Genomic DNA, 13,350 nt, shown 5'->3' with positions numbered 1-13,350 from the left:
TCTAATCCCACATTTCATATGGATGGATGCGTCCACTGACGTGAGGATAAGAGGACGGGCCTTGAGTATCATCTGAGCGGCTGAAATCAAGCCCCTTGTCAGAGCAGCATTGGAGAATGTCCAGTGGTCTTCAGATGCCACACCCACCCATTAATCAAAGGCAGGTTGAAGCTGCCCAGTCAGGCGTCGGGTATAAAGGTGCCTTTAATTGACCTCTTTGCTGGTACTCGGAGATGACGTGGTCAGGAGTGGCTATTTCATCTCCAGTTATTCCAGAATTTCCACTCTTGTGCCAAACATGTCTCTCCCACTGCTGTTCTTGGCTCTTCCTTAAACTGCCCTTGAAGTTCATCTAAAATCTTCATTATTCGAAGGTAAGCCTTTTCTATCCTATGTGAAAATCTTTTGTAAAGATAACCAGTGCATGCAAATTGGTGATAAAGAGGTTGCTTGTAATCCGGCACTGCTCTGGAGTCTAGGAGTTGACGGCTTTTCTTTGAACTCTGTTTCGGGGCCACAGAGCAGAGGCGAAGCCTCATCCCTTAGGGTTTCGGCACGTGTTTTCAGTGCCGTGCTGACGGGGGTTACAGGCCTTCTGTTCCTTTCAGGAAATTCTTTTTCTTAGATTATCTTAGGGATGCTGTTTGAGCATCCTGAATGTCTGTCCCTTAGGTTGGAAGGTTGCTCACTTCTGATGTTTTGTCTTTTCCTTAAGTCAGCTTGTCTTCAAGTCACACTGTTTGGCAGAAATGCCTGCTTTTTAAACCTTTGAATTCATAAGTGCCCTGAAATTTCCCTGTTTGATATGAGTACTATTTAAATTCCATTTATAAAGTCCTGTGTCCCCCACACTTCCTTTCTGTGAATGACATCTGTCAATCACATGGGTAGCCTGATAGATTTTTCTGGATTTCAGCTAGCAGGGTCCAGATTTGTTTCCTGGCTCTGACTGTTAGGAATATTCTATCTTTGCTAGAATGTTAAACTCGTAGGCAGGATTACTGAGGCCAAAGCCAAATAAATGGGTGGGTATCTGGAAAAAATACTGCTTTGGTTTATTTTTAATCATTTTCTATTTCTAAGTATACATTGAAGCATTTTATTTATTTCTTATCAGGGGGATGTTCTGCCCGCTAGTGAAATCAAGTGCTGAGTAAAGCTTATTTTCCCGTGTCACTATCTATTCTGAGCAAAAGCATTTTAAAGGGACTATTCTGAAAGCATATAGAGATTTTTTTTTTCTTTGCATTAGAATTGACTTCGGGGGATTTTTCAGAATTTATTCCTATATGGCTGAGAAATACACAATGGATTTTAGTTGTTTTGTTCTCAATGTTTTAAGAAAATAATCGGTTGATATTTGCAGTGCGTTGTGTTCATGAAAAACAGAAGTGGTTTTCCTGAGAGATGCTTCATCGGCAGTGTTTGTGGCCATTTCCTTGGTTATGATGTGTGGGAGCTGTTCTGTGACCTCTCAGATCCCCGGTCTGGCCTTATAATCACCAGTTTTGGGGAATGCATTGGAAAATGGATACTTTTTTTTTCAGGATTGCTATGGACTTATTCCTGGACATTTCTGGAGAGGGACTTAATTCCAGAGTAAAATAAATTAGAAATATTTTAAATGTGGGTCAGATCTTACCCTGCGCCGGCATTGCTGGGTTTTCTGGAGCTCTGTGGAAGGGCTCTGTGCTCAGGGACTGATCACAGCATCCTCCTGGCTGGGCCAGAGGCAGCTCTGGGGCAGGTCCTTGAATTTCTGTTCCTCCTGTTCTCCATCCTCCCAAAGCGCCGTGGTCCACAGTCCCTGCTCCTGGACTGTGCTTCTTGTTATCTGCCCTCTCCTGGCCACTTTGGTTTTCTCATCCCCATTTAGCCCAGAATCAGGCCAAATTTTGAAAGCCCATATGCTCCCCACCCCACCCCGACCGGCCCCCCTGCCCATCTTGTCCCCTAGTCATTGGTCTGTCTCTCTTCCCCATCTACTCCATTTTTTCTCACTCCCCTTTGACTCCCACCTTTCAGCCTCTGAACTGGCTCAAGTCTCTCCCATACTTAAAAACAGGGGGACAAATGAGCAAATCTTCCCTCCACCCAAAACTCTGCCCTGACCCTGCCTTCCTCCCAGGCTGCAACCTACCATTTCTTCTACATGCACAAATCGTCGAAAATGTTTAATTGTAGAATTTTAACACAGCATGCAATAACCAACATTTTTCTAGTTGCAAAGTAAAGGCTTTCTCGACTCTGTTCTCTTCACTCCATCTGCCTCGTTTAAGACCCATATTCACACCGGCCTTCTGGGAACTTTCGAGAATGGTGGCTTCCAGGAGACGCCTCTACTTTCTGTTTCTCTAACCACATGTTGTCTGTCTTGGCTTGTTCTTTACCGACCTCTTATTCATTACATGTAGGAGTCCTAAGATTCCTTCCTCCAGCCTCTTTTAGATGCATGCCACCAACTTTATCATCACCTTGAACCAATTGACCCTTCTGCTGCCTACTGCGTTGGACACCTCCACCAAGGCTTTCTGCCCTCGCTTCAAACTCAGCCCAATCAAAACTCAAACTCGTCACCTTCCAGAGAAAATCCAAAGGGATTTTTTTTTTTAATCTATTAGATGAAAAAGAAGTGTGGATCATGAATCACTTTGAGTTACTGGGTACTAGGTAGTTATATGCAAAAACAAAACAAAAAATTCCTAAGGACACACCATTTTTAAAAGAGAGTTTCCATTCCCAATTGCTACAAAAATATAAAATACTTAAGATCAATGCGAGTTAATGATAACCTGTCAAAGTCCTCATTTTATTAGGAGTGTGCCCACTGTGTTCCGAGGTGAGAACATGCTCCCATTATGAAAGAGCCCGCTCAGAGTCTGAAGGGAGGGGAGGGGAGAGTGAGTACTGGGTGATAGGCAGCTATGGGAATGAAGTACGACCCCCCAGCACAGGGTGAGAGCTCAGTAAACAGGAGCTCATAACTGCTCACTGTTGCTTTCCAGCCATTGTCTCTCCTAGATGCTTCTGTCCACCGGAGGCAGTCAGGATCCTGACCCGTGGGCCAAGTTCACTGTGGGCCGAAGCTAGGCCAGCTGACTGTGGGGATAGCTTTCTCTGCAGACAGCAGAGTCGGTCTGGCTCCCGCATTTGATGCTCCTACCAATGCCCCAGGTCTTACTGAGAGAGCCAGCCACGGCATTGACCTGGGTGCTTGCACTACTTTGCCAGCACCCCTGGAGTGGGGGATGTTGTTACTGGTCCAGGCTAAGTCCAGGAGACAGCTAAGGACATTCCCAGAGCCTGTCTGTTGAATGCCTGTTCCCAGTGAGGACCCCTGGGTGGCTGTCAGGCAGTACACTGGATGCTAAGAGCACAGACTTGTAGTAGGGACTTGGGTAAAAAGCCTGGCTCTTCCACCGTGTGTCTGGACAAGTTATACAACTTTTGTGGGCCTCGGGGTGTGCGTAAAGTGCTTTTGTAAACTGAAAAGTGCTGTGTAAATCTGGATAATCACTTCATGAACCACCTTTATAATAGGAAGTGTTTTTCCATATTAGTCAAAAGGATCCATATAAGGCAGTAACATAAATATAAGCTCATGGTTTGTAGAAGTAATTTAGACATGTTGATTTTCCTATCAGCAATGTGCCTAGTGATTCGTGTTCATGGAAAACAGATGTTACAGCTGTGATTGAGAAGAATGGTTTCATGCCAGTTATCCCAGAGCCACTGCCCTCGCCCGTCCGGCCCCTGCTCTGTGCTGCGGTCTCTGGGTTTGTCTCTGCAGCTCTAACACTTAGAACCAAACCACAGCAGGAGGCGAAGCTGGTGACCCTAGCAACAGACCGGCGCCATGGCGACCAGTAAACTGAGTTTAGGTGTGGCCCCAAATTGGTTATCCATTCTGGCATTTGCTTGGTTAGCTATGACTCTCATGTTCCTAGAACAAAATTAGACCTTTTTCTGCTTTTCTCGGGAGTCCCTTGAGAAATTAAGTTCCTGAATACAATCTTATTTTACATCAGAGAATGGCTTTTCAGATTTCGGGCATTTCACTTTTGTCAAGAGGGCACAGAGGACCACACGCGCGGTGGCTTTTAGGAATGCGCGAGACAGTCAGAGCTTCCACCAATCTCCAAGTGCCCTCTCAGTGCAGAGTGCCTGGGCTTAAATAGTGACTGTGTGTTTGCAGGTCATTAACTGCCCAGCGGCCTGGAAAGGGCCAGAATTTCAGAGGCAACCTGTTAGAAGTCCATCCTGACCAATAGAAGGGGAAAACTGAACCTGTGTCACTGACCTCACACTCTTTGCATGAAAACCCTGAGCGCACGCTGGTGCAGTCCAGATGCACGGCCACCCTTCCATGCGGCTCAGACCATTCGAAGGCGCCCTGGGTTTCTTCCCTAACCTTCCTGAGGATGGAAGCCTGGGGCTTCCTGTCTGATTTCTTCTCGGCTGATACTCTCAGTGGTTTTAGTTTTGTCTCCGTCAAGGTAAAGGGTGTCTGTTACTCTGCCAAGCTGCCTTGAGAGCTGTGAGTGCTGGCATGGCAACCTGGTGGGCCTCCACGTTTCCCACTCTACAAAAGATCACTTTTCACAGCCACACCCCTTCCTCTGACTTCTTAGTGGACGTTCCTAGCGCCAAGTCTGTAGGTTCCTGTCACTCATTAATCATCCTCATAAGTGGCCTTGCTATGAGTTAAAAAAAAACAAAAAACAAACAAGGCCTGCCTTGGACGGGGCGTCCATGAGGGGCCCTTTTCCTTAGAAAGCTATTTAATGAACAGAAGGCAACTAGACCCTTCACACTTTATTCTTGAGGGCTCAGGAGCTAAACAACAACACCGAGAAGTGTGAATTCAGCACTCCACTTAGAATACAGACTTTGACATCCGCCCCACAGCTGGGAGGGGTCTGAGGCTCAGCCACCTAGCAGAACAGGCCAGGGGAAGCACACGCCAGAATGTAGCAGCCTGCCGTCTGGGATGTCAGAACCGAACCTCAGTTTTCTCTAATATGCTGCTACTTAGTGGGATAAGAAACCTCTGGTGCACTCACTTACTATTATTATTTTATTGCTGGTCTTGTTAGTTTCTTCCTGGGACTAAGATTAGCTAGTTGCTTCTCACTCCATGACAGCATCCTGCCACCCAGGACTTCTGCAGCCGGCCCCTCCCACAGCTGTGGTGGGGGTCTGTGGGTTTATTCTCTTCCCTGGGGCTGCCCCCAGTCTCTCTGGGTCATCCCCCCCGGCTCGGCCATTTTAACCTGATGTTACCCAGCTTCCTTCCTGCTGTGGAGGAGGACAGGAAGGCCTGGGCGCCCTGGGTGGGGGCTCTCCGGCAGCAGAGGGAAGAGAGTGGGCTGAGAGGCAGCAAGACAGGGGCGGCGTGCATTTTCATCCGCCTAGCAAGGCAGTTCAGCCCCCTATGCTCAGCGGGGCCTGCGTGTTAGTGCCTCTGGCCCTCCTCTGCCCCGTGGGCACCATCCTTCTCACTGGCTTGTTTCAGATGAGACCCAGACACAGCAGCTAACTTGCTCACGATCCCACAGTAAGTGGCAGAGCCAGAAATTGAACCCGGTGGCTGAATTCTAGAGCCCACTTACTCCACGTCCTCCCTAGGTGGTTTTCCTGAAGCTGATAACTAGCTGATTGGATGGTGGCCTGGGGGATGGGGAGAAGGCAGATGTCTTCAAGCATTGCCCTGTGACAGGCACACGCCAAACGAAGCCTGTTCCCCACCCTGCTCTGGGGTGTGTGGTCCCAGGGTTTGGGGAGGCAGGTAGCTCTAGAATTTGCCTATCTAGATGGGAATATTCAAACTGATGTCTTGAAGAAGGCTGTTTTACTAATTGGCGATCCTTCTCACCTGTGAAGTTGTTACTACTACTAAAATTATAATTGCTTTCCATGATCAAGTCCTTAAGCCCCATACGTGTTCGTGTACAACAGTTTAAAGTCATTTTCTCCAAATCACTTAACTTTATAGAATCAAGAACTGTCATACACTAACAAAAGTATTATAGCAAAAAATCAAGTTATTCCACGGTAGGCATCTCAATCTCTTTGAAAGTTATTTTTGCGACGCTAACGCGGCTGTCCATCAAACTCGGCGCTGTGCTCACCTTAAAGTTGAAACCCGCTGACTTTCTCCCACAGCGGCCACTCCAGGCTTTCCTCAGCCTCTCTCCTCCGTCGCCTCCATCCTTTCCTGGGTCAGGTCTTCCTGCCCCTCGGACACCCGCCCTCAGGACAACCCCTTCCTTCCCGAGCCCCCTCCTCAGGGGCCCCGGGTGCCCGGAAGGTGGAAGGTGAGCGCACACAGGCCATGCGCTCACATGTTACCGAGAATTAGGTTACGGGGGCAGAGAGTGAGAAACTGGGGATTGTTAACATTTAAATGTGAATCTCTGGTCTCCCAAGACTCGGGAACCCTTAGCAAGGAAAGAGGCCAAGGAACTCTGTGGGAGGTTCCCGTTTTGAGGCGGGGAGGTGGTCTTTCTGAGAAGGGCCTGCAAAAATGTGTCTCCAGGGCCTGGGCAGGAGGGGGCCCGGGCAGCCTCGACACAGGATAAGAGGAGGGGGCGCAGGAAGGTTCCAGGCGCCGCAGGCACCCGGCTTGGCCAGGACAGATTGACGTTCTGATGAAAATGCGCGTCGCTTCCTTCCCGTCGCTTCCGTCCCGGCCTGGCGAGGTCAGGAAACGTCTCTTTGCCTTGCCCGTGGGACTTTTAAGGAAAGAGCGCCGCGTGTCCTGCTGCTGGAGGAGGCGTGTGCTCTCCGCGAGCACGACTCTCCGCGCCGACCCCACGCGGCGGCCGGCGGGGACCTCGGCTCGGCCCCTGCCTCGCACGTCCTCCCGGCCGGCCCCCGGACGGTGCAGCCCCCCGGCTCTGAGACCCCTGACCCACGCCGAACCGCCGGCACCCTGGTTCTTTGCTGCGCCCGGCTTGCAGAGGGGGAGGCCCGCGGGGGACGCGCCCGGCCCTCGGATGCTCGTTCTCCCCAGCGCGGGCCGCGCAGCCTGGTCGTCCTGGGAGCCCGCCCCTTCTCGGGGTGGCCGGCAGGTGCTGCTGTGCGCGGGCGGAGGTCGCCGCGGCCCGAGCTCAGTTGGCCTGAGTTTGGAGGACATCGCCGGGCGGGAGCCCGCGGGAGCAGGGCGCGGACTGCGCTGGGGGCAGAGGGCGGTGCCGGGCCAGGCCGTCCGCCCCGCCCAGCACCGCGCAGGCCCCGCCCCGGAGGACCCCGCCCCCGCGCAGACCCTCAGAGGTCCCTCCCCCGGCCGACTATTCTTCCGCAGCACCTCCCCCACCCAGGCCCCGCCCCCAGCGGACCCCTGCCCGCCTGGGGCTCTACCCTTCTAGCCCCTCTTCCCACGGTCTCTCAACTCGCCGTTGTCCCCCACCGCGGGCGGGCGGCCAGGGCGGGGCCGGCGGGGTATTTTCTCCCCACCGCCTTTCCGGTGGGGGCCGGAGGGGGGTGCGTAGTGATTGATAACCGCGCCGCTGGGGGGCGGGGAGGGGCGCGCGCGGGGAGCGGGGCTATGGGGGGCGCGCGGGGGACGCGGCGGGACCCTACGGGTGGAGGGCGGGCGGGGAGCGGGGGGCGGGGCGGGACCCTCGGGGGCGGGGCACGGGGCCAGCCCGGCTCCTCTCTCCCGGGTGCCCCTGCCCTGGCGGGCCGGCCCCGGCCACCTGCGCCCCGCCCCTGCGGCCGCGCCCGAGCCCGGGAACCGCGGAGGCGCGCCCTGCCTCGGGAAGGGCGAGTTCCCGTTCCGCCGCGCGGGTCTGGCTCCGCCGACAGTAACCCCGCGGCTCTGGGGATGCGGCTGCGCTGAGCGCTCGTCCGCCGCGGATCCGAGGAGCCGGCGTTGACCGAGTGTCTTTCCTGGTGTGTGAGAAGGTGGACTCGGAGCCGGCAGGATGACCAACCCTGCGGCCACGCAGAACAAGGAAATAGACTGCCTGAGCCCAGAAGCTCAGCGACTGGTAAGAGGAAAACACATTTGCGAAACTTTCGGTTCTCCCTGGAAAGTTTGGTTTTTGTTGATGTTTTAAAGCCAAGGGCAGTGGGCATCTACCGCCACAGTCGTCTGTGCCTGGTGAGGTGTGGGTGGGCGCCTGGCAGGGGACCCCCTTCAGTGAACGTCGCGGCGCGAGGATGTGCGGGTGGGAGCGGGCCCTGCTCTCTGTTCCGTGCGCTGCTGGTGTGCGCTCTCCCCTCTTGCGCGCTGGAAGGCACTTTTCACTGGACGACGCCCCTCCCCAGGACGAACAGGAACCTGGTCGCTTCCCTCTGCCTCTAGTGACGGTCTTTTGTCTGGCTCTGCCCAGCTGGTGAGTCGGCCGTGGATCGAGCCAGGGTCTGAGACCCGCGAGTGGTCTGGTTTCACTGGGACCTGCTAGTTTGGTACTTTACAAAATACAGCACCTAGGAACTGGTGTCCAGAGCGGGTGCCCTCGCCTTGAGGCTGGCGCCAGCAGTGTTTGGGTTGGTTTGGAGCGCTCATCCTGCCCTGGACCTTAGGACCAGTGGGGCTGAACCCGATTTCTCCAGCTCCCTAAAGGACCCCAGTCCCCAAATCCACTTGGGCTGGTCTTCTGGGGTCTCCGGGTCTGGACAGGATCCTCCATCCGTGGAATTTCGCAGTTGTTCAGGTCAATAACCAGGATTGGGACCACGGATGTGGGGGTGATTTGGCATTAAAATTGGGCAGGGGTGAAGTGGAGAAGATTTGTAATATAACCCATTTTCGTGCAGCTTGTGGTTGATGTGAGTGGAAATATCTAGAAGTGAAAGGGTGTAGTTTGGAAAAGAAGCACGTTAGGAAGTTAGTGCTACAGAGAGAGAGAAACCCTGGATTTCCGTTTTATGCGGTCTCTGTAGGTACCCTGATGAAAGTGTGAACCCAGCATAATCATGCCTTCACCAGCTAGGAATTAATCATCTACTGGATGGTTATGGAAGATTCAGGATGAGTAAGACTGCCCTGACCTTGGGGGAGCTTCTTGGTAAACCAGAGAGGGGTATAGAAATAGATTCTGATGAACGCACACTTGAGAGTTCCTCGTTGCTGAGGGCTGTCAGGTGCTTTTTTTAATGTCCATTTTAGTTTGCTTCTTTGATGACCTCACGTAAAGTGGGCCAGACCTTTGGAGCTGGTTTCTATCCCTTCGCCTAGTTGGTTTCTAGGGGCCCAGGGAAGCTACAGAGAGATCTTTGAATCAGCATGAGGGAAGGGCCCTGGGAAGAAGGGAGGCTGGGAATGAGAGAAGCTGGTGTTCCCGAGGAGCCGCCTAGGTAACCATAGATGGCAAGAACAGGGTGATGTGGATCCCAGGCAGGATTCGAGCTCAGGAGAGGGAACTGCTGGGCAGGGAGTCCTTGAGGAAGAAAAGAGTGACCGTGGAGAACAAGGATGTGAGGAAAAGAGGCACAAGGATGTGAGGAAAAGAGGCACGGACCATCAGAGGAATAAGTAGAATTAACACTTGGCGCAATAAGTCCCCGACCACAATGTCTCCTTAACCCTAACTTAACTGGTGGATTGAGTCTGGTTGAGATGCTGCTGGAAATAGAAGAGAGGAGAGTCCGGAAGGCGTTCTGATTGAGAAGGTACTCAGAGATTGCAGGCCCACCATCCCTTACGCCTACTTCCAGGATCCAGTAAACTCCGAAAAGCTGTTATTTTGTAAGTTTGTTGCAGAATTCATCTGGCAGTGAGACCTGCCCTGGCTGGTGGGTGGCTGTTTTCAGTCTTTATCCCTTCTAGCATGAATAGTCATAACATTTCTCTGCAAGGTACTCTGTTAATTTCTGTGTTGATGTACTTGGTTAAGAGCTGTTACTCTGGGTTGTTACACGGTATATAGTGCTTGCATCTTATCAGCCTTCTAAAATCTGAAAATGTTGAACTCTGAAAGACGTTTAGTCCCAGGGGTTTCTGGTAAGAAACTGTGAACCTGCAGGAGTTTTTTGGTTTTTTTTTTTTAGTAAATAGTAGCAAAAACTTTTTTAGAGTGGGACATGAGGAACAGAAGTAAAACTGGGTCCCTGTTTTATGAGGTTAACGGTTCGTTGAAAAGGAAACATGCTGAGTGACCAGTAGGGCGGGCACAGGTGGGGGTGCCTTAGAAGGCAGTCACCCAGCAGCCACCCAGAGCCATACAGTGTTCTAGCTGGAGACTGGTGGGCATTTCAAACTGGTTTGTGCCAGTTTGTGTTCTGCATTAATGGCTCTGTGTCCTGGGAACAGGGGTCTCCGGGGGAGAAGGAGGGCTGGGGCCACAGGGTTTGGCAGGATGGGGCTGATTCACCAAGCTCCACCTCACCTAGCAAAGGAAAAAGCACGATCTGAGCAGGACTCCTGGCTCCTTATACAACCTTACACAGGGTCAGCACCCGCCCTGGAGCCATATGAGAGAACAGTGCAGAAACCACATGTTTCTTTAACTTTTGTAACTTCCCCATGTTTGTGACGGGTTGTGTCACCTCTAGTCCGTTTCCACATACTGATGAGCACTTACAAACGACCAGTCCCATCCTGAGAGAGGCTGTCAGGGTAGAATGTGGCCACCCACCTCATTGTCGGGACCCGTGCCAAGGTCCCCAGGTCTTGGCAAGCAGGAGCGTTGACAGTGTGGTGGGAGCAGTCCATCTAAAGTGGCTGTTCCTTCTGGCCTCAGTCTGAGATGCTGAGCACTGGAATCATATGGTTTGTTTTCAATGGATCATTTCCCCGGGTAGTTAAGATATAAAAACAGTAAATTAGGTCTTTTTCATTGTATTAAAAGTTCCCACTAGGGCAAAGATGGAGACCAAATTTCCCTTTTTCTTTGCGAGTTAGTTTCTTTTTAGCCTGAACTAATATCGCATAGCGGAAGCGTCCTTACAAATTTTTTTGAAAACCCTGCTGTCTAACTGCCATTACAGTGAGCACAGGAAATCATGTTATTTATAGTTGTAAAACTGTTTTCAGGCAAAGTCGATTGGAGTATCACCTGATTCAGATGAGGTTCTTATCTAGTTTCTGCAGAATTAGGAGGCGAGGTATTGGTATAATGTGTTTGCTCCTCAAAAGGCAATGTTCAGGAGGCATTTCTTATCCCGGAAAAATCGGACTGTGTGACTCAGCGAAGGAATTGTTTATGACTAGTTACTCATATGCCAGTGTTTCCAAAATATCTGTTCAAATTTAAGAGTCTTGATCTTGGAGCCCCAGAGGCCATGAGGTTCGAATTACTAACCTGCTATTGACATAAGCCTGTTACATTTCACTGTATGTTAGACATGGGGGAGGGAGAAGAGGAATTTTTATGACCTTCCTGTTTTTACTCTGGGCCACCCAAATTCTAGTTTGTTTGTTTGTTTTTAAATAAAGAAGCTTATTTTCATGGGATGGGTTGCCTAGAACTTTCGTTATTCAGACTATCTAGATAAAATTAAGTCAATTAACTTCTTTCTCCGAAGTTAAACAAAGCGTAATGTTGACTACATCCAAGATTTAATAATTCAAAGTTGCCATCTGTTTGATTGCAGACCGCTGCTGAAATCCCCTCCCCCCAGCCAGACTCCAAAACAAACCACACACACACACACACACACACACACACACACACACACACACCAACACCAACACCAACAACACAACTGTGTATTCTGAGACTCATTCATTCATTTGAGGGAGGGCCAGAGTTCCAAGAGGTTTTCTCCTTCACTGTAACTTGACAACTTTAAAGCCCATTGGTAAGTAGTTTTGCCTTGACTCTGAAGTGCAACTACTTTGTAGTAGAAAAGTAACAATTTAAGTAATTTAAACTATAGTGAGGGTTTACTTTAAATTTTAACCAAAACGTTTCATCTATATGTTTGTGTGATGGAGCTTATCAAACCAACATTGTTGGATCCTCAGCCCCTTTTATCTGTGGCAGGTGGGTGTGTGATTTTCCCTGCAGAAGAGAAATAAGGCGTGCGTGGGCTTCGGGTGTGGGCTGTCACCCCAGCCTCCACCTCTCTCCTCTGAAATTGCCCCAGTGCACTTTCTCCTCATTGGTGCCTCAGCGCACTTGCCTTCCCTTGGGGCTTTTAGACTTAATCTGTGCTGAATCCACACTGCTGGGTCTGCAGCTGTTAGAGAAGATGCTGTGTGAGTAGTAACAGCAGCTAACATTTCCAGCGCCTGCTGTCAGCCCTGCGTTTTCTGCAGAAGTCTTTCCCTAACGCTTGTCATAACCCCAAGAGGTAGTTTGGTAATCTCTGCCTTACAGATGAAGAGGAAGCTGAGGCTCAGAAAGGCCAGGGGACTTTCCCAAGTCCACACAGCCCACAGGCACCGGGGCCAGTTCAGACCCAGGCCAACGGCCTCGGAGCTGGTGCTGCTGACTGTCACCACTGTGCACATTGCTTCCGACAGAGTCTGGCGGACAGTCACCTGCTGCCAGCTTCTCTTCGCAGCCCGGGCCTCACAACCCCAGGATCAGGGCTAAAGGATTTCTTGTTCCTAAGGCAGCCTCTTAGGACACAAGTCCTTGCTCCCCGAATACATACTGAGAAGTCTTCATTTTCTTGAACATTTCCTTTCTATTTCTGGTAGTTTTCAGACCAAAGAACATTCACTGGACTTTATTTTTCTAAATAAGGAAGAGAATAGTAGAAATGAAAGAGCTGCAGCCGTTTCTGTTTTTCTGGGTTTTGTACCATGTGAACTTTTTATCTGTTTCATGTGTCAGCGTGCACCAGGATCTACTGGGATGTACGTCTTTTTCTGTTTTGTATAGCTCCTGCCCCACCCCATCCAAACAGACAAGCTCGCTGAGGATAGAAGTGCTGGCTTCAGTTTCCTGCCTAGCTGGTTCTAGGAGGAATATAGGAAAAGGTGTCACTAGTTGTGTGCTGCCTAATACAGGGATGCCCTGGTGCAGCTGGAGTGTCCTGCCTTATTCTGAGAAGGAACAATTTCAGCATTTTGTGACATCTTAAGGGTGTGGGGTTTTCAGGGAAGACCCTGCATGGAGCTGGTAAGGTGAAGGGAGTGGAGCCCAGATGCGTTGGCTGGAGGGACCTGTCACCTGAAGAGCTGCACAGGTGAGGCCAGCCGTTCTCACCTGTAGTCACACACATGCTTATTTGTGGCCATCATGCTCTTCTTTATAATTCCACCACATTGGGGCTCTTGAAGGCAGTGGGAACATTCACTCGTCTCAGACAGAAATTAGAAATGGGTTAACAGCCAGAGGAGAAATGTATTTGCATAGAGGATACTGTGCAGCATCTTTATTTATGAGCATCAGTGTGGTTGCTAAGCCGAAGTTTGTGGTGTGCAGTTTGAATAGGTAAAGGTTGTTA

The 13,350-nt window shown here is 50.8% G+C and overlaps 1 protein-coding gene across 27 annotated transcripts in view; it reads left to right on the top strand.

Annotated features, from left to right (window-relative positions):
• LRRFIP1 (LRR binding FLII interacting protein 1) overlaps nt 1-13,350 on the top strand; it is a 141,749-nt gene that overhangs the window by 54,226 nt on the left and 74,173 nt on the right. Inside the window, exon 1 of one of the 27 annotated variants that reach the window (XM_046643463.1) lies at nt 7,733-7,994. The exons of 20 other annotated variants lie outside the window; for them this stretch is intronic. In XM_046643463.1, the coding sequence (XP_046499419.1) occupies nt 7,929-7,994 (66 nt within the window). In that variant the 5' untranslated portion in view covers nt 7,733-7,928. Of the gene's footprint in view, nt 1-7,732; nt 7,995-9,403; nt 9,698-13,350 lie in introns of those variants that run through there. 6 more of the 27 variants (XM_046643468.1, XM_046643477.1, XM_046643482.1 and 3 more) reach the window with 6 other exon arrangements.

The sequence above is a fragment of the Equus quagga genome, chromosome 17 (assembly GCF_021613505.1).
Source record: "Equus quagga isolate Etosha38 chromosome 17, UCLA_HA_Equagga_1.0, whole genome shotgun sequence".
In the NCBI taxonomy this organism is placed as follows: domain Eukaryota; kingdom Metazoa; phylum Chordata; class Mammalia; order Perissodactyla; family Equidae; genus Equus; species Equus quagga.
The sequence above is the reverse complement of the archived record's forward strand: the minus strand, read 5'-3'. Positions and strand labels throughout refer to the sequence as shown.